The following is a 19,796-nucleotide window of genomic DNA, read 5'->3' as shown; positions in this document are numbered from 1 at the left end:
AGAACGTATGTTGCACAACCCTAGAAACATTGGAATGCTCTTGGTTCCTTTTTGCTAAATGGAATCCAACTTATGGACAGTTGAATGCATAGAATTTAACGTCGGCAACTAAAATATTCCCCAGAAGAGGAGGTGCGGCCATACCCGCTGAGCAACCTGCTTTTTCATCTTCGTTGTCTCCACGACTACCACGACAATTACCTCATGGAGAGGGGCGTTCGTCTCAGCCGCCATCTCCTCCGCCTCCTCGGCCCTCACCAGCAGCGTCACCACTGCCCCTGGCACGAACCACACCACCGTCGCCATCCCAACTCTTTTGGGCGCCCTCAAGTCCGGATGTATCGGGTCCATCTGAGAGAGGTCGACGCCAAGAAACGTATCCAAGGCAGACGCCGGCGCCGCTTTGGCCACCTTATTCATCGCCGATGGAGGGAGGCGCTTATGGGAGGCCACTCCCAGACATGGAGCAGATACCGTCAGCGGCTATCGCACAAGCCATGAATGATCCGGAAGTTTTGGCAAGGAATAATCCTCTAGGTAAATGCCTTAGAAGAACTCCTCACAGAATCGTGTTTCATGCTTCATTCTGGTAAATTGGATCGCGCGTTTAGCAAAAAGGAGCCAGCGCAATTACAGTGTTTCCATAATCCTGCAACTTCCTCTTTACTTTTAAAAATACTCAATTTGTATACAGTATTAAAATTCACACAATTATTTTTCCTTTCAAATGAAAAATTTTTGTGGTGGGAAGCAAAAACGATTTGCTCTTCTGGGAGATTTTTTAGATAATCATGAAGAAGCAACATGTATACAACACTGCAATTGCGCTGGTTTCTTTGAGCTAAATGCGATTCAATTAGCTAAAAATAATAAGATCTGTCCGAACGGCATCTTTTGTAAGGAGGGTGGTTTTTGTGTTGTTGATGAAGGATGAACCATGAGGGCTTCAATGACACATATTTATTTATAGTATTTCAATTATTGGCTTCACATACACATATATATGAACAGGTCTAAAGTTTGAGAGTGGCTATGAGATGGGGGGGGGGGGGGGTTCGGGTCTGAGCCGAGTTTGATATACGCGTCCGGGGCGTGATGGTAGTGCGGGTCTGAGCCGCGGAGGTTCGGGCCTTAGCCCTGGTGCTTACGGGACGAGCCGATGACTGGGACTGGTTGGTCTTCTACGAATCTTGATCAAATACTGGTGCCCGGCCTATGCTGCGGCCACTATTTATAGTCGATCGCCGACTCCCCACCAGGCTGGTTTGCAGCTTTGAGATAGGGAACCGAGCGATCGAACTGCAACTAGCGGCCGAAGTCGGAATTGCGTCGAGCGGGCGCGTCAGCACGCCACGCGCACTGCTGAGTGCGAGTGCCGCGCCGCCACACTTTCTACGTTCAATGTTAACCGAGATTGTGCTTTGAAAGGTTCGGCCAATAGCGCGGCGTCATTCGCCGCTGTAATGACACCCTTGGTTTCTTCCACTTTGCTGCCACCCGAATTTCACGTTAAGGAACCGGTGCAAATGTATGAAAGAAACCAAGGGTGTCACTACTGCGGTCGATGACGTCTTAATCCGAATTTTTCGAGGCGCGATATCTCGGTTAAAATTGCACGTAGAAAGTCACTGCTTGGACAGATCGTATTATTTCTAGCTAATCTACAAGAATCAAGCATCAAATTACGATTCTATGACTGATGGAAATGGCCCATTACAGACGAGTAACAGTAATAACACAGCTCCAAGTTTCCCACCGAAAAGGGTTACAAGTCATGCCCGCTTCTCTGCCAAGGTAAGCAAAAACCCCGTATGACGTTGACGTTGCCAAGACGGCAGGCCCGGACTTAGGGCGCGTGCGGGGCGTGCGGCGCACACGGGCGCCAGCCTTTGGGGGGCGCCACGAAAGAAGAAGAGAGGGAAAAAGGGGGAAAAGGAAGAGGAAAAAAAAGGAAGAAAGGACAAGGGGAAAAAAGGAAAAGGAAACAAGGTTGGGCAGTTAAGCAAGGAAGAAGGGGGAAATGGAAGGAAAAAGAAGGCAAGAAAAGTGAAAAGAGAGTCCGCGAGAAAGGGGGAGGGGCATAAAAACCATAGACAAAATATAAAGAGAGCATAACGTTTGCGCACACTTTTTTTACCGATAACGTTTGCGCACACTTTTCACGAATATCATTTGCGCACACTTTTTACCGATAACGTTTGCGCACACTGCACTATTTGGCAACGCTGCAATGATGCGTCAGTAGTATCGCTTCGTGATAAGACAATTCAACGGACGGATAATTTATAAACGGACGAGGGGAAATTTTCATTTAAATAAATTCCAATAAGCAATCAATAAGTAAATGAATAAATAAGTTAATAAGAAGAAAATAGAAAATGAAGAAAGTTAAGAAAATAAGGTATATGGTTACTCACAGATTTTTCGCTGTTACTTCAGCTAAAAATGCTGTCACTGTCTTCACCGGAATCATCTTCAGTGCAAGGACGGGTTTTAGGGCTGTTTTTGAATCCATTTCTGAAAATGGTGCTGATGAAACTTGCTCTTCAAATGCAACCTGCCCTAAAAACAGCCCTAAAACCCGTCCTTGCACTGAAGATGATTCCGGTGAAGACAGTGACAGCATTTTTAGCTGAAGTAACAGCGAAAAATCTGTGAGTAACCATATACCTTATTTTCTTAACTTTCTTCATTTTCTATTTTCTTCTTATTAACTTATTTATTCATTTACTTATTGATTGCTTATTGGAATTTATTTAAATGAAAATTTCCCCTCGTCCGTTTATAAATTATCCGTCCGTTGAATTGTCTTATCACGAAGCGATACTACTGACGCATCATTGAAGCGTTGCCAAATAGTGCAGTGTGCGCAAACGTTATCGGTAAAAAGTGTGCGCAAATGATATTCGTGAAAAGCGTGCGCAAACGTTATCGGTAAGAAAAGTGTGCGCAAACGTTATGCAGCCAAGCGTACATGGACCACTATAAGAGATCACGTTGGGTTTTTAAACAAACTGAAGGAAAAAATACCAACAACAACAACGACTTGGCATCTTCCGGAAATCACCGAGCCCGCCGTTTGCTCGTTTCCGGTGATTAGAAAACTGCCCCCAGACGCGGGAAATTTGAAAAAAGCGCGTTCCGAACAACGCAAATTGCGCAGTAAGGAGTGTATTTCAGACTTTTTTGATGAGACCATCGTAATTTTCGTGTCATTTAACCCCTAAAAGTCTATTCGCGCGGCTGTATCTCTTGCATGCAACAGGCCCATTGCCGTCTAAAGGTAAATTTTCAGGACAAAAACTCCACCTGGTCCATAGACGGTCAGGCGCCCTTTGACCCTAAATTTGCGGCTGTACAGAAATACAAGAGTAAGCATGTAGTAAGGGGGCGCCATAAATCCATCGAACAAGAGCCGACATAGCATTTTAGGCCACGTCCGCCATCTTGGATTTGAGAATTTTTAAACATAGTAAAAATTCGAGTTTCCGGTCGAAAAATACCCTCAGACACCGAGTTTCAAAAAAATCCATCGAACAGGAGCCGACATAGCATTTTAGGCCACGTCCGCCATCTTGGATTTGAGAATTTTCAAAAATCGACTAAAAATTCGAGTTTTCCGTCGAAAAGTACCCCAGATCCCGCGGTTCACAAAGCTCAAACGAACAGAAACGGAGGCCAGAACCGGGGCTCATTTTAGGCCACATCCAACATTTTTGAGTTGAGAATTTTAAAAAGTTGACTAAAAATTCTAGTTTTCCGTTGAAAAATACCGTGTTATACCGCGTTTCACAAGACTCGAACAAACAGAAACCGAGATAGCATTTTAGCCCACGCCCGCCATCTTGACTTTGAGAATTTTAAAAAAGTGGACTAAAAATTCTAGTTTCCTGTCGAAAAATACCTCCTAACACCGAATTTCAGAAAAATCTATCGAACAGGAGCCGAGATGGCATTTTAAGCCACTTCAGTCATTTCGGATTTTTGAAGTTGAAAAATTTTACTTAAAACGCGTGATACTCAAAATCGAAGTTCAGATTCGGATTCCTCGTTAAAAATTGATACAATTCCATGTATCATACCCGAGCATAGCGTGAAGGAAAGAGACGTAACGTAGACATACTGATTCGAGCATATGAATCCAACGTGGCAACATGGGTAGTGCTCAGTGGGTCAGCGGAGGAGGAAGAATAAGAATTTATCGTGAGGAATTCTTCGGGACGAAACCGAACGCTTAGTAAGCGCCGGCGTCTCCCCGTTCGGTTGCATCTCGGGCGACCGGCGCGGCGCGGCGGCGTAGTTCAAAGAGAATCTATACGCGTCGTTAAACCTTTTTCCTTCACGCTATTTTAACTTATGATAGATGAAATCTCATCAATTTTTCACGAGAAATCCGAATCTGAGCTTAGATTTTGGATATTACGCGTTTTAATCTATTTAAAATCGTAGGAGAAATTACAGAATTGTCCTTGAAAATTGATCACACATTGTGATTTTTTACCCCGTTTTTCTTCTACGTTCACGTAATGAAATTAGATCAATAGTTGACTCATTGACTAGTCCAGCCTAATCCCTCAGAATCGGTCTAAAGGGCGAAATATTTTATCAGATAAGATGTGCGGTCCTAGTTTCCGGGCAATTGCGGTTTGATGGAAGCTGCGATGAGGAGAAACGGATAATATGCGAAACTCGGGCGGATATTAAGTGAGAAACCAGGTAGGGGAAAGGCTTTCTTCCCGAAAAGTTAGTGCTCGGGCCAACTTACATGGTCACTGGAGCATTGTATGGCAGGTTGTGGGAAACTATTTTTTTGCAGCAACAACCAATTTGATCGCATTTTGCAAAAAGGAACTAAGAGCATTTCAATGTTGCTAGGATTGTGCAACTTAGGTACATTCTTTGCAAAAAGTAAACTTTGCGACGGTAATTTTCGTCTTGAATTCATAGTTTATTGGGAGTAGAGGTGAAACTAGTTTAGATGATCGTTTATGTTTGCAAGGTTAGCGACATTGGAATGCTCTTGAAGACGTTAACAAGCTGACTTTGACAAATCACGAATTTTCGGGAAAATTTGCGAGTGTTTCTCTTCCAAATTTTTGGAGAATTTTGTCCGTAATTTGATCTAAAGTTGTAAACATTTTCAATGAAAAATATTTTTTACTCTTCTCAAAAAGAAGTGTTTCCTGCGAGTGAATTTGGCAACGCTTGAGTGTTGATACGGCGTTTTTCCTTGGCACGGCAGTTTTAACTTGCGGTCCTCGCTTTTAGCATACGAAAGCAAAAATAATAATTTACCGAAAAAACTGAAAACTAATTCGCCAAGAGAACCGCACTAGAAAAGCATGCCGAATTTTAAAACATTTATCAGTTGTTCGCACGTTTATTATTATCGGCAGGTGCGTTTCGCTACACCCGGTGGACTCGCGCTGATGAGTGAAATAGTGAAATACTTTCGCAGATAATAATGAACCTGCAAGTAGGGAACTTGTTTTTTTTTCATTGGGGGAAGTAACGATTTTCTTTGGCGTAAAATTCAGGATCATGAGGGAAAATGGCTCCAATTGATTACCACGCTATCTTTGCAGGTTGGATGAGAAGTCCCATGCGTAGGCTCGATTTGGACGATGATGATAACCAAGAAACGTACCCTAACCCATCATGGGTGTGGACGGATCCACAGCCGGGTAAGTTTTACATCTTACTACTCATCTAAAAATCTCGAAGAGTGGTTAAAAGTCTACCAATATTATTTTGGAACTGTTGCGTACATTTAGCAACAATCAGAACTATTGAATAACGATTCACTTTTATAATAACAATATTCATAATAATGCTGTGGATATGACTTTATTCACACGGGTTTATAGCATTACAATGCGTATGTATATAGAACTCTGTTACCGCGGAGACATATCAGGTTGAAGCTTAATTAGCTTTGACAGGAACAGTCATTTTACACCTGTCTAGTGTCTACCGTCCCTTTTCATATGCTATAAAAAAATACAACGAACTTCAAAAATTAAAAATAATTTCTTTACTTGTTAGATTTTTTTTAAAGCGGGATCACATACAGTTCTATTAAATTGAACTTTTTATACCCTCCATTAATTTTATAGCTTCATAAAATTCACCAGAGACCAATTTTGAGCCGATTAAGACTCATACAGGCACTTAGAGCCCGTTTCAGATTACGTTTCCTCTTTTGCTGTAAGCGGGGGACAGGGAATTACATGCGACAAAAGAGCGGAAAAGTAATCTGAAACGGGCTCCAGCTAAATCTCCTATTCTGAACACAAATTACAGTCTTTAGATTACTCCTCGACTAAATACCCACCATTTTTCAATTTAAAACAACGCATGACGTTTGAATTGTTTCAGCGGAGCCACTAGGTACTGGAGGGATTAATTCAAGGGGAGCTGTCATACCAACTGGTGGCTTTTGCGGCTTTTTCCGTATCCGCAGGCATAAGCAGAAAATTAACGATGTACCAGCTTCTGATAGTGATAGTGAAGATAGTGAGTTCATAACTACCCATTTTCCACTTATCTTGTTCAATGTGCTTGATCCTCATTCTGCCGTTGTAAAGAAAAATGCACTACGAGCCTTCAAATTCATCACTGGTAAAAAAAACCTCTTGGTTCAAAAGTGCAGTTTCTTGTCGCCGGATTTAAGAGTCTGGACTCTTGTTTCAATGCAAAATCCGCTTGAATCAATGCAAAATCCGCTTGAAACAATAGTTCAAGACTCTTAAATCTGGCGATAAGAAACTGCACTCTTAAGTCAATGCAATGCAGCATTGGTCCAAGAGGTTTTTTTTATCAGTGCAGTCATATTTCCTCCAATAAAAATCTAAATTGTCGATATTTTGTTTCAAGTTTTTCCGATAATTTTCTTCGAAATTTTATCTAAAATACCTGAAAATTTCAAGCGAAAATATTCATAAATTTTCTCAAAAGTACATATACTATCCGGATAAATCTCGCAACTCTCGAATTTTCATACGGCGTTTTTCCTTGGCACGGAAGTATAAGTCACGAGCTCTTTTTTTTGTTTAAAATAAATTTTCTCGACTCAAAAACTTAAAAAGAGCAACTATATTAACTTGAAAATGTGTTTCAGGGATTTTGACCTTTAGACTCTTAAAATATGCAATTTTAGACGATTTTTCGTCCAAACCGGACCTCGATATCTTTCTTCGTTTGAGCGATATTGAGGTTCACAGGTTGTGACTTCCGACCCCCCCTAGCGCGTCCCCCTCAAAAGAAAAATTTTTGGGGGGTTCTGAAAATTTAGGAAAAGAAGCGCTCAAGTATGACTAATCAATAGATAAAGTTTGAAGAAATTCCAGGAGGGGGGGGAGGGCGAAAAAACCCGTTTTTGCATTAAGCTCTTTAACTGGGCAATTTTATTTTTTACATGAAAACGGTTGTGCGGGTTTTTGTGCAAATGTCAGCGAATTTTCTGCACAGTATTCGCAAAAACGTTCTCTTGTAAAAAAATTAATGTCCAGTTAATTTGGTAAAAGCTGATGTGGCTTGGTTCCTTTCTACCTAACGCGGTCCGAACGAAGCAGAAAAAGTAATTTCTTCAAAATTTAGTCCAAATATTAGAACCATTTTTGTGATTTACTCAAATCAGCCTTTAGAGATATTTCCGAGTTTTCAACTTGACGCCACAAATATCGATTAGGATGTAGATTCCTGCCGATGCGTATCAAATTTTGAAATTTGCGACAATTTTTCTCTTTTTGCAGCTTGCACCATTTGCTTTCAACGAAAGAAAAGCATTGTGATGAATCCATGCGGTCATGAATTATGTGCAGAGTGCAACGCAAAATGGAGTGGAACCTGTCCTATGTGTCGTAAACCAATAACGAGTACTCGCCGCAAAATTAGAAGTAAGGCGAGAATAACTTTGGGCAAGCTGAAAAGAATCGTCTTGTGTTAGACAGGCAGAAGTCCAAAAACTTATGAATCCTAGCGTCCCGGGTGATCAACGAAAGCCAGGGCTCATGAGTTTTTGGCCTTGGAGCCGTCTAACAGATACCGGTTTAATTTTCCGTGAGAAAACGTATGGCTGGGATAATATACAGGGTGTCCGGAAATTAACGTACTTCAGTTTCAGGATCGATTTCTTGGCTCAAAATAAGACTTTTTTACCTACATACAAAAACGAAAACGGTTTTTTTCGGTTTTTGCCCAAAAACGCTTCATAAGTGAGCTATCCACTTCCTTTGCTAAATATATGCGTTATACTTTCTTACAGTCCTTGCAATAAAAATTGCCTATCTAGCAAGGAGCTTCGAACAAATGAATCTGTTTCAAAGCTTTGTCGCCACGCAACAGAGTTTAGGAGAAACTTTGCCAGTTTCTGGCAAATTGTGTGCAGTACCTTCTTCGCTTGATTCTTTGTGCTCTTTCACGTGGCTTAATCCGTTTTTCCATACTGGGTGGATGTTGAACAACAGGTGGGTATTTCGTTTCGCCAACATATATCGAAGTTGAGCAAACTTGTTTGGCTCATTACGTCATCCGAAGGTCATCACCCACGTAGTGAGTATGATGACTGCTGCTCTCTTAAAATTGTCCGCACAAGGAAGTTTTGAATTTCCGAAAGTGAAAGTTTCCACTTATCGTCAAGAGGCCAGTGGAGAGCCCCTTGTCTCTGACTTGGAAGGATTATTCCTGCATGTTTTAGAGCAAAAATAATAAAACAAATTCAAAAATTGACGCATTGAAAGTAGTTTAAACTTTGAAGACAAAAAGTGAAAAATTTTGAGAAAAACTCTGTTCAAGTTTGCCGGCTCTGGTGATGCTTCAAAATAGTTTAAATAAACCTGGCCAGCGTTTTTAAGTTCACCCGTTGTTTTCACAACAGCTCAAAATCCCGGTATCTCAATTGTAATTCAAATCGACTTTACTCTGAAATATAAAGCGTAGAAACATGTGTGCTCAACTGCGTTCTTTTCCATCATAATAAAAATTTTAGTCATAATACTGTATTTTATCGCACGTTGGTAAAATCACCAACCATTCAAAAAAAAAAAAAAAAAAAAAAAAAAAAAAAAAAAACTCATTTGTCGCGCGGTCCGTTTGCAGATAAATGACCTTTTCGATTCCTTGAAACACGCACTCAGATCCACGCAAATAGGTTTTTCTGATATGACACACGAATAATTTTCAAAATTTATCTCTGTCTATCTGAGGGGAAAATTACTTTTTTAATCCACAATTTTCCACGATGCGTGTATTATTAATGAGATTTCTTTTTTACTCATTCTTCATTCTCTTTTTCTCGACGTGTAAATTGTAAATTCTATATACTTTCACATCATATCTCATGAATAACGAGATCAATTGTTAAAAAAAAAGGAGCAGTGATAGGTGTAATTCTAGTTCGTTCGAATTTAACAGTCCAGAGCAGTGTCATGCGTGCATAGGGAGGAAAACAGCAAAAGACTTGAGCTGCTTCATAGATGAGCCATACGACATTATCATTCTCATAAAGGCTGGGGTTCACTCGGAAATAGATCAGTTCCCTTTCAGAAACAACTTGCTCATTTAAGGGGCCCTTTTCTGGCTATCCTAACGCAAGGCAGCCGGCCACTATTTCTCCATGGATCAAAAAAGCACAAAGTCAGATTTTCAACACCGTAAAAAGCTGTTACATTTTTTTTTTTTTTTTTTTTTTTTTTTTTTTGTATGATGACTATTTTTGAGATGAAGCTTAGAGTACAGCCCGAGATCATGCAATGCACTCTGAACTTTTCGGAATTCAAAGTGAACACCATTATGTGGATTCATAGAAGGGAAAGTGGGCATGCATGACTTTTTGATCAACCATTTTGTCCACATTATATTGTCCTCAAATCATGAAAAATCCCACTTTGGAATTAACACTAGAATGATGACCCTTCGAAAGTTTTCGAACAACAATTCAACTTCTTTTTTCTTCTTTCATTTGAGTTCATATTTGAAATGTGTAAAAGTTTGGAAAACAACTACGTTTCTTAACAAACTTGCTTGAATTTTCATAATGTTTGCATTTTATTGGCCTAGATTTCTACATTTTACCTGTATTTCAGAATAAAATAAATATATGCCAAGAGGAGACGTGGGTGGATACATAGATTACCAATACTAATTGTGGTTTAATGATTAGAGTTGGCTCAAGATGCCTGGGTGGTAGATCAATGAGCGTCAGAAAGAAAGGAAAAAAATGGGGAGGAGTTACTACTGTTTTTGTATCAATAGCTTGAAACGGAAAACCGATCAGTATTCATGAAAAATTGGAAGAAAGGTATCTACAACTTTACACAAATCCACAACGCGGGTAACAAGCCTGAAAAAGAGTACGAATAAAATCAGGCCTTTTCGGCTGGAACACAGCGGCTTTCTTCAGTTGGATTTAAAATATGTATAATACAATTTAAAAAACGTAGTACTAATTGCCCAAAAAATCTGTTTCCATCAAAGGAAATTTGGCAACGCCTGAAGGTTCATGCGACGGTTTTCCTAAGCAGTGCTAGTGTAGCGCGACGCGTGACGACGCGTGTCGACGGTAAGGCGAGCCAAAACGCCTTCAATTTTTGCGTACGCAACATACACAACCATGGAGCAGTAATAGTTGCATGCGCAAGGCGTTGTTGTTTGCGCAAGGCCCGCGAGTCTGATACCGTGACGTTCGCTTGTCAGAAGTTAGAAAATTTGACGAGAAGGTGTGAAAGACAAATAAAGTGAGGCCACACAGAATTAAACTAAGCAAAGAGCGATTCAATTGCTTCGATTTGAAGAATCATTGAATTAGGATTTAGTGGAACCATTTTGGCACTTACTCACGATCAGTAGCACCAGTTTAGCGTCAGCTGGGACTGATGGGATGCGCATTTCAACAATCAAGCAAGACAGTGGCGTCACTTGCTTTGCGATATCTATCGATCTGCCATTTAAATCCATGGGAAAAGATCAATAGAGAGTGTTTTTGTAACGAACACCTCAATAATCGATAATTTACCATAGCCCCAAACGGGAAAATATCGAAAATCAATTATTCAGACTCGCCACTGAAGTAAGACTTCATGAGCATGAGCCTGCAAAAATTAAACTTCTTGAAATTCAGTTGCTCACTGCTTCATAAAACTAGTGGTTCAAACTGGCTTGAAAAATTAAAATTCCGGCATTTTTTCCTCTTTTTTTCCTTCTTTTTTTCAAATTTTTAAATGTTCTTCTTTTTAGAAGTCCATGAGTCCGCACATGAGTCCATTCTCGTACTGAAATACTGATGGAATGGCATCGATATTCCGATTCAATTATCAACAACACTAGTGTAAACTTGTTTTATAATACGATAATTGAGGCATTTTCCGTCAAAAGGGCGTGTAAGGCTTTCAATGCTGTTAAGATGGTGCAACGTAGTTTTCTAGTCGTAAATAAATTATCTAGCAACCCTCTATAAATTTTTCCCTGAATCTGCTCCAAGTTTTTTCTTACTATTGTAAGGAAGTGAGTCACTGTGATTAAATTTCATCTGCCACAAACGCTATAAAATATTGCACAATCTCAGCAGCATTCCAAGTCTCATACGCCCTTTTACCGAAAAATTCCTAAATTTTTGAATGTGGCGTGTTAGAATTTAAAATAACTTTTTTCGTGAAAATATGTACCTACGTTTCTTTAACATTAAATTTCAAAATATTATAATTCTGGTTTAGTTTGAAATTGTTGGTGGGTTCATACGTTAGATGTTCACTCACGTGTCTCATTTTCTTTGCTCTATGTTCCATGACTAAAAAATCAGTTTTCAGTTCTTTAGAACTGTGGTACTTTTCCTGCAGGGCACGGTATCTTGGATTCCTGATCATGATGAGTCCGTTGGCCAACAAAATATGGGGGTCATTCTGAAAATCTGGCGCTTCTCGTTTTTTTTTTCAGATATCATTGAGGATACAGGAAATCAAATTGAATACGTGCGAATTAGTCATACTATTACCTTTGATTCAAGTTTTAAGTTCATTAAAATCAAACGGAGCACACGCTCTGGAGGTCAATTTCCGCGCACTGCCCTCAGTGCGTCTCACGCTACATCGATAGCTTAATGCGAACCGCGTACCTCCACTACGGTGTTTTATAATGTCCGCTTCTATCTTATTTTTTCGAGGATAAACAAGTTCACTTTACATCTTAAAATTTTTACAGAATATTTTGCTGATTGAGAAGGAAAATCAAGGAAGTTTTTGATGAATTACGTTAACTAGTTTTTTTATGAAAACCATGAAATATAACAGGAAATCTGTAACGTCGCAAACGTAAAAACGTGATTTTGCACTTTGGCCATCAACACGAGATGGCGTGAGCTGAGATGGCACTCGCCTGTAGTGAAGCAAGTTTCAGAACCATTGTGAATTTGCTCACGGAACAATATGTTTATTACCAGAACTTGGATGCATCATTTTTACCTGAAAACAACTTTGAATGCAGGAATTATTGATAGTAAACGTTTTTACACGCAATCGAGGCACCTTCAGAATTCCTGCAATGCACAATCGAGCTAGAGCTAGGCAATGGGACACTTGGGACAGTTCAGAAAATGTGGAAACTTAAAATCTTATATATTCGCCAATGAAAAAAACGTATTCATTAAAAGAGAGTCCATTGATTTTCCCATACAATTCTGCTTTTTTTATGAAACGCCCATTATGTAAAAAAAAACGACGAAATAGGTAAGCTTCAATTTGAAGTTTTTTCAAAAAATTCCTGTCCGACTTCTCTCAAAGGCTTGTCCCCACAATCCCCAAATGCATCGTAAAAGTTTTGACGATTACTTTGATTAACTAGTATTGATTCGATCAATTTAGTATCTTATCCTGAGACCTCACAAAATATCACTTGTTTTGAAACTAACGATTTACCAAGCCAGGGTTTTTTTTCGCAAGGGGAAGAAAAATCATTAGTTTTCAAGAATTGACGCTCTCTAATTTTCTATTTGAAAAATGAAGTATGACAGGAAGTCTGGAATGTCACAAACCGATATAAATTGTTTGGTAGTTTCACCGTCGATATATTCACGATGGCCAGACTTTTTACCCACTTTTGTTTAATTCAAATTTTTTACTGTTCATTTTTGTCCACTAGTTTTTTTCCCGTGCAATGCTTTATGAATCAACAGTTTGCTTATGTTAGTTCAATTACAAGCAATCGTATATAGGTGCTGAGATTTTGCCAAATAATGTAATGTAACCTTTAGATGCCCAACCAGGTCAACCTGACCCAAGGGTCGCTAAAAACACGTAATCCGCAAGTTCAATGGGGTGGGTACAGTCGAACTTTAGATGTAGGTCTACAAATACGATACACCTTAAAAAATGAATACAGCGTCAAATAAAGAAGGGAAAAAATCAAATATCAATTACATATCTGATGATAGGAGAGACGTTTTTGAGTCGGTTTTTTATAACTTTTCTCACGAATCAGAGCGACAATTCATTGGCAGCATAGAGCGGAACACTGGGAGCTCACGCATCGCGCCATGGCGCCTTCAATTTTGCAGATGCAACACGGACATCCATCAAGTACGAATAGTTGTATCCCTGCGCCGTCATCAGCGCGTGGCCTTTCCCTTGCTCCAATTCCATATTGTACTCGTCTGTTTGTCTGATTTGTAGGGGTGCTTAAGAGGCTACGTGAGCACAGCCAACGTAATAGTTGGATTAAATTAGTTGGACAAACTGGGTATCGGGTAAAAAATTGGGTTAAGTATCTAGCTACCATATTCACACGTCTCTTCAAAATGCATTTATTTTTAAGAAACGACGTGTTCCTTAAACAGATAATTTTCTTAGTAAATTGAGAAACGCTATATTGAATTGTGGGTCAGCCTCAGTGGTGTAGTGGTCAAGGCAGTTCGCTGCCAACACTGAGGTCCCGGGTTCAATCCCCGGAGGTAACTGATATTTGAGGACACTCAAATATCAGTCATCGTGACTGTGGATGACTATGCCTGATGCCACTCCAATACCCTGACCCTTTGAGGTTACAGGGTGCGGGAGGGACATAGTCACCCAGTAAGTAATCCGTCTGCACTGTTCGACTGAATTGTGAAAAATCGGTAATCACTCGTAGTGTGCGCGACTGCCAGCGCTACCTATCAGTGTAGATTGCATCAACACAGTCCAACTCGGTGGAGGCATGGCCGTGCTCCGAAAGTCCGTGCTCTGCAGCGTCTGCCACAGTCTTTGATAAGACCTTCCGTTGGCTATCAGACGGCCGCTGAGCCTTGCGGAAATATAGATGATACTCAATGTGTCAATAGTACGAAGATATGTTAAGGAGTACGGTCCAACTTCGGGGTGCACGACGGCAGTTGCCAGTTGCCTTGGCCCCTTGAGGGCGCCTCGCCGGCCAGCCCGGCCTTACTTACTTACTTATATTGAATTGTGACCAGCATTATTTGAGACTTTTGGAGAAAATAAAGTCCTCCCCTTTTAAACATTTTATTTTAGAATCGTCTGAATTTTAAGTATCGTTTTCCTTTAGGAAGGCAGATTAAACCTCTGCATTGAATACGCAGTCGTGCTCTGAGGGAAAACATGCGAAAATGTGAGCCTACACACCTACAATCCTTATGCGATGAAAGGTATGAATGTGTATCGTAAAAATTGACGACAGCTGCAGGATGTATCTGCGACCATACATGCATGTTTCTCACTTGTTCTTCCAAACTTAAAATAATTAGTTTCAATGGCTAAAAATAAAACAAAAAATGTCTGCATGTCGCAGGCAATCACCCATTTCCGGCAATATGCAAGCAGCAGGCATGTATATTCGATAAATTGCATGAACTTAGCATGGGTTACATTGGTAAAGAAATTCTAAAACACCACTCCGGCTTGAACGCCTTCAAGTCATACTCTGATAACTCGGAGATGGTGCTCTCCGCTTTTCCAGGCAGTTAGTTTAGTTGCCTTCACAACGAGGAATTGATTTCTTGCACGTACTTGCGAGTGTGCTAGGTTTTACCATGCACTCAAAAAGAGAAAAGGGTATTTTTCACTTCCACGCATAATAATCTGTACTCTATCGTGTTTTTTAACTCTAAATTTTTACATTTTCTTACCTAATTCAAATATATTGAAATATGCCGGTAACGGCTAATTGCCCGCGATATGCATCTTGTGTCTGTGACATCGCAAATATCCGATGATGTTCTAGATTTTTTAAAAAAACTGCCTATCGCGTTTTATGATAATTTTCTGTGAGTTTTCTTCACGTATTCTAATTTGGTTACATGAAATTGTGAGATATTTTTTCTTTCAAAAAATAAAACACAGTGGGATGATTTTAAAGATCGCAACGGAGATGCATCATTTTGATTTCATAGTACTTTTATTTATTTTTTTTTTTTTTACTACTTCAAATAGCCCACGAGGGCTAATCCCTACGCTTTATAGTCCCGTCTCCCTCCATCCCTACAACCAGTCCCGGGAAACCATTTTTGAGACCATCGAACTCGGGTCGCCTGTCCGTGCATCGCTGCTCGCATGGATCTTCTTTTTTTCCCAATAAGATGATCGTTCTTTTCCTGATATCATGACGAGGCAATATTACCAGGGTCGTTCCATATGAATTCATCCCCCATATCACGCTACTGACTTTTTATACCAACTTATGACCTAGGCCAATTCATGCCCCGAAATATCGTCGAATCCGTCATCCTTGACCTGAATGTGTAACGAATACCAACAATACACCACGCAACGTTGGCATTCTTTCGCTAGCCATGACAAGTGTTAAAAGAAGGAAGTAGTTTAAAATTGTGCATTTTAACTTTTTGAATTGAGGGGAAATGTGCAGCAGTAAATAGAAGAGACTCGGGTCAAATTTCAAAAAAAAAAAAAAAAAAAAAAAGATTTAGATACTGACAACTTCGGTTACGAGACCCCTGATACATGTTTCAAATTTCTCCACTGCTTACGATGTATGATCCCCTTCATTACAATTATAACCTGAAATGAAATAAACAAACGTAGGTGCAAGGATGCACAGCAATTTTTTCTTCTTCTTTTGACATCGCAAAATCTATTGGCGGGATATTTTCTCGCTTTAAACGGAGTTGGATTTTTGGAGAGTTCGTTGAAGGTTTTTTCCCAGCTAAAATACGATTATGTGAATGATAAACGAACAATCCAGTCATTTCCTTCTTTCATGTACTTTCCGAAAATTAATCCGAAAAATTGAGGCGATATCTGCAAAAGTGGCATATGCAGAAAAACCTTGTTTTGAGTAAAACGCGTTTGAAGTTTTATAGCTTGTGAATGACACGGCCCCATTTTTAGAAACACAACAGTTTTTTTTACTAGTTTGGTTTGAACCGTTCCCAAAGAGCAGCCATGCATAAATTTATCTAAGAATTTAATTTTGGATATTTTATAGATTTTTTTAAAAAAATACATTATGCGCTGTTTTAGCATTCAAAAATTGAGCTTGCAGGAATTTGAGAGTAATATGAGAAAAAGATTAACATTTAACATGTTTTTATTGAATGCTAATGTACATAGGGTAATTCTGAAGAAAAACAACTTCTGAATAATATGAAAAAAAAAAACTTAACAAACAAAACAAGTCTTTTAGGCCTAAAAACTCAACGAAAGTATGAGTTCTATAAAAAAAAAAAAATTCAAATAAAGCGTCCTCTCTAGAATGATGAGAAAGAAACCGAATTCAAACCAAGAATTTACTGCTGACCACTTCATTTATAGGGAATTTAGCAGTCATAAATCGCCGTAGATTCATCGTATGATTGTAATATTTACAAGGGTCATACTTCTCAAGCGCAGCATTCAATGTCGCTGTTGGGCATAAAAAGTACATCCTATCGATGACAGTGAAACTTCCGAACCATGCGTCTCGTTTGCGTTGTTTTAAAATCCCCGCTCGCTTCCAGGACTTTATGTCCACCCCCTTTCGTCCATTTAATAAATGTCCATCGCTATTTATGTCCACTAAACGTTAAGTCCAGTCTATATTAAGTCCACATGATTTAATTTCCAACCATGAATTTGTCCAAATTGTGGACATGTTATGTCCACATTTTTTTCTTCTCATTTAAATGACAGGAACCACCTCAAAAATAAATGCATACTACTACTACCTTCATTCTTAAAAACATTGCATTCATGAATCAAGTCATGAAAGAGAACAGTCTGTTCTAAGATGAAAGCTGAAGATAATATGAAAACCGAAGCGGGAGCCTAGGAAACGCTCCAATGCCTAATTAAACATTTTTCAGTAACAGATGCAGTCAAACTTGAAAGTCCTCTTCAACTAGTTATTTCGTGCGCTTCAATCTTGTAGAATACTGTGCAACGCCTCTAACGCGAAATAGTTGCTTTAAAGCGTTGCGGTGCGGCAGGCAACCAGCGTGACACGCGCATAGGCGCCTACAAACCTAACGGGATACTTCTCGCGTTGCGCAACGCGTGAAGTATCCCGTTAGGTTTGTAGGCGCCAGTGCGCTTTCTGCGCTGCTAACACAGGGCGGAGCAGCGTGTTAGGCTCTATTATTTAAACTCGCGGAGTCAGCGTTTTTCAACTCATAATTTTGAAATGTTTGCACTCTCTGCATTGATTATTCCCTTTTAAACTGATGAAAAAGAAATATGTACTGCCGGAAAATATATTGTGTTTTTTGTAAATATAAGAGTAAATCCGTGTCAAATTTAATGATTTCCATAGCATTCAAATTTATTCGTTTATGTTTTGGGCTTTTACTGTGCTGCAGCGTGGTGTAAGCGCAACTAAACGCTCAAAATTGGACGTATTTGACTCAAGGAGGTCGATGTACAAATAAGTTAAAAACAAAAAATTGCGTGCTCCTTAGTTTTTTTCCTCTTTTATTAATTGTTGTATAGTTTCTTTCATCACAACTACGGCTCATTGAGATTCATATCGATGCCATTCCTTGGAAAAGGTTTTACAAATATTTACCACGTATTAAAAATGTAAATGTTTAAAAAAAATGAAATGTAAATGTAAAATGAAGTAATCAATTTCATTAAAAAAAAGAATTTACATTTAAGGCATATTTTAAATCGGAAATTTCAAGGATAAAAATGAAACCAAGTATTTACCAAAGACAATTTGAAAAGATGAATAAAAACAAGAAATTAACATTTCATTTAAAATATGAGTTACGATAACAACACCTTATTCTCTCTTAATTTTCTCATTTCGATATTGTCAAAATAATTTTACACACGGACTAAAAGATAACGCTTGAATTTGATTTTAGTGGACTTTACATATTTGTGGACTTAACTTGGTGGACGTTTAATTAATGGACTTAACGATAGTGTGGGCTTTAGAACTGTGGACGTAAAAATTGTGGACGAAAAGTCTGTGGACGTAAAAAAAGTGGACATAAAGTCCGTGTACCCCCCGCTCCTACTTTATTTTTTTAAAGGAGAAGAGATCAACATAATTCTTGAAAGGTCTCACAGAATTTTCCTCGCATAGAGAAGAATAATCACGACAGTTTTTAAGAATTGCCATTGAGTAGTTTTCCAATTTAAAAATGAAGTACGACATGAAGTCTGCAACGTCGCTAACTGAGATACGAGGTTTAGAAAATTCGTCGATATGTCATCATTGCTGGAGCCAGGCCCGCCACATCCCATCTCGGGCCCTGGTACCAGTTTTCTGGCTCGGGCCCCTAGCACAGAGGGAGGTCCGGGGGGCCTCCCCCGGGAAATTTTTGAAATATTATCTATTTGGACGCATTTTGAAGTTCTTATGATGGAGATTTTCCATCAATTTCTGCAGAATAATTACGCCTTTTTTTACTTTCAGCACCAAATACTTTCGAATTGTTGCATTCAAAACATCTATAATTTTTTTTTTAGGGGGCAGATGATACTTTTCAATTCTAGAGGGAGCCGGATCCCCCTGGACTCCCCTTTCGTACGTCTATGGCAAGGGAGTGGAGCCATTGAAGTCGAGGATGCCCAGGCAGGAGTCTCTTAGCATCCGACAACGGAAGAAAATGAAACGCAGTTACTAAAAATATCATTCTACATATACTCAAAATCTTGAAAATAGATAGAAATCTCTAAAAAAGTAAGACACATTTTTTAGTGTCCTAGCGTGTTTTTGAAACTTCATTCACCTTTCGCGGAATTTCTAGGGTAATTTTTTCACTTTTCCTTACGAGACAAGGGTTACACATGAATTCGTAGTGGTTTGTCACCTGCGTCCGGGCCCCTCCAGGGCTCGGGCCCCGGTGCCAAGGACCCAGTACCCCCCCCCCCCCCCCTTGTGGCGGGCCTGGCTGGAGCCGTCTCAAATAGATACATTTCTATTAAATGGAACTTTGAGCATGAAGACATGAGCCCTGAGACCCATAAGAATACACGCATAACAGGGCTCATGTCATAATGCATATAGTTCCGTTTGATAGAAATACGTCCAAATGTGCTTCAGCAGCATTCATTACAGTTACAACATGGAAAATCGATGTATCGCTCGATCTGATGTCGCAAAACGGTTGTAACCATCAGTGGCGTGGCGTGAATTGCGATATATCGATTGTTATACCATCTGAACTTATAGAAAAGGATCGATAAACAGGGTGTTCGCAGCGAACGCCTTAATAATCGATTCTTTACCATAGCTTTAAATGGCATAACAATCGATACATCGCAATTCACGCCACGCCTCTGGTAACCATTAACGATTTAAATCGGAATGCCGGGTACTCGAGTCTCCATGATCGCATCGACCCGTTGTTCTCGTGCGTGCCAATT

At 39.6% G+C, this 19,796-nt stretch overlaps 1 protein-coding gene across 1 annotated transcript; it reads left to right on the top strand.

Moving 5' to 3' along the window:
* The first annotated feature begins 404 nt into the window (after window positions 1–404).
* Window positions 405–9,200, top strand: LOC109030836 (uncharacterized). Its single transcript, XM_072300285.1, has 4 exons — window positions 405–537; window positions 5,586–5,684; window positions 6,379–6,516; window positions 7,755–9,200. The coding sequence occupies exons 1-4, from the start codon at window positions 426–428 to the stop codon at window positions 7,946–7,948; spliced, it is 543 nt and encodes a 180-aa protein (XP_072156386.1). The 5' UTR covers window positions 405–425; the 3' UTR covers window positions 7,949–9,200.
* The last annotated feature ends 10,596 nt before the right edge of the window (window positions 9,201–19,796 follow it).

This window comes from Bemisia tabaci, chromosome 5 (genome assembly GCF_918797505.1).
Source record: "Bemisia tabaci chromosome 5, PGI_BMITA_v3".
In the NCBI taxonomy this organism is placed as follows: domain Eukaryota; kingdom Metazoa; phylum Arthropoda; class Insecta; order Hemiptera; family Aleyrodidae; genus Bemisia; species Bemisia tabaci.
The sequence above is the reverse complement of the archived record's forward strand: the minus strand, read 5'-3'. Positions and strand labels throughout refer to the sequence as shown.

What these genes read in the sequence shown, in the direction of transcription:
- LOC109030836 (XM_072300285.1), top strand. Translation starts at nt 426, where the DNA reads ATGGAGGGAGGCGCTTATGGGAGGCCACTCCCAGACATGGAGCAGATA. An exon ending in GTGGACGGATCCACAGCCGG is followed by an intron (nt 5,685 to 6,378) that starts GTAAGTTTTACA and finishes GAATTGTTTCAG; the next exon opens with CGGAGCCACTAGGTACTGGA. An exon ending in TGATAGTGATAGTGAAGATA is followed by an intron (nt 6,517 to 7,754) that starts GTGAGTTCATAA and finishes CTCTTTTTGCAG; the next exon opens with CTTGCACCATTTGCTTTCAA.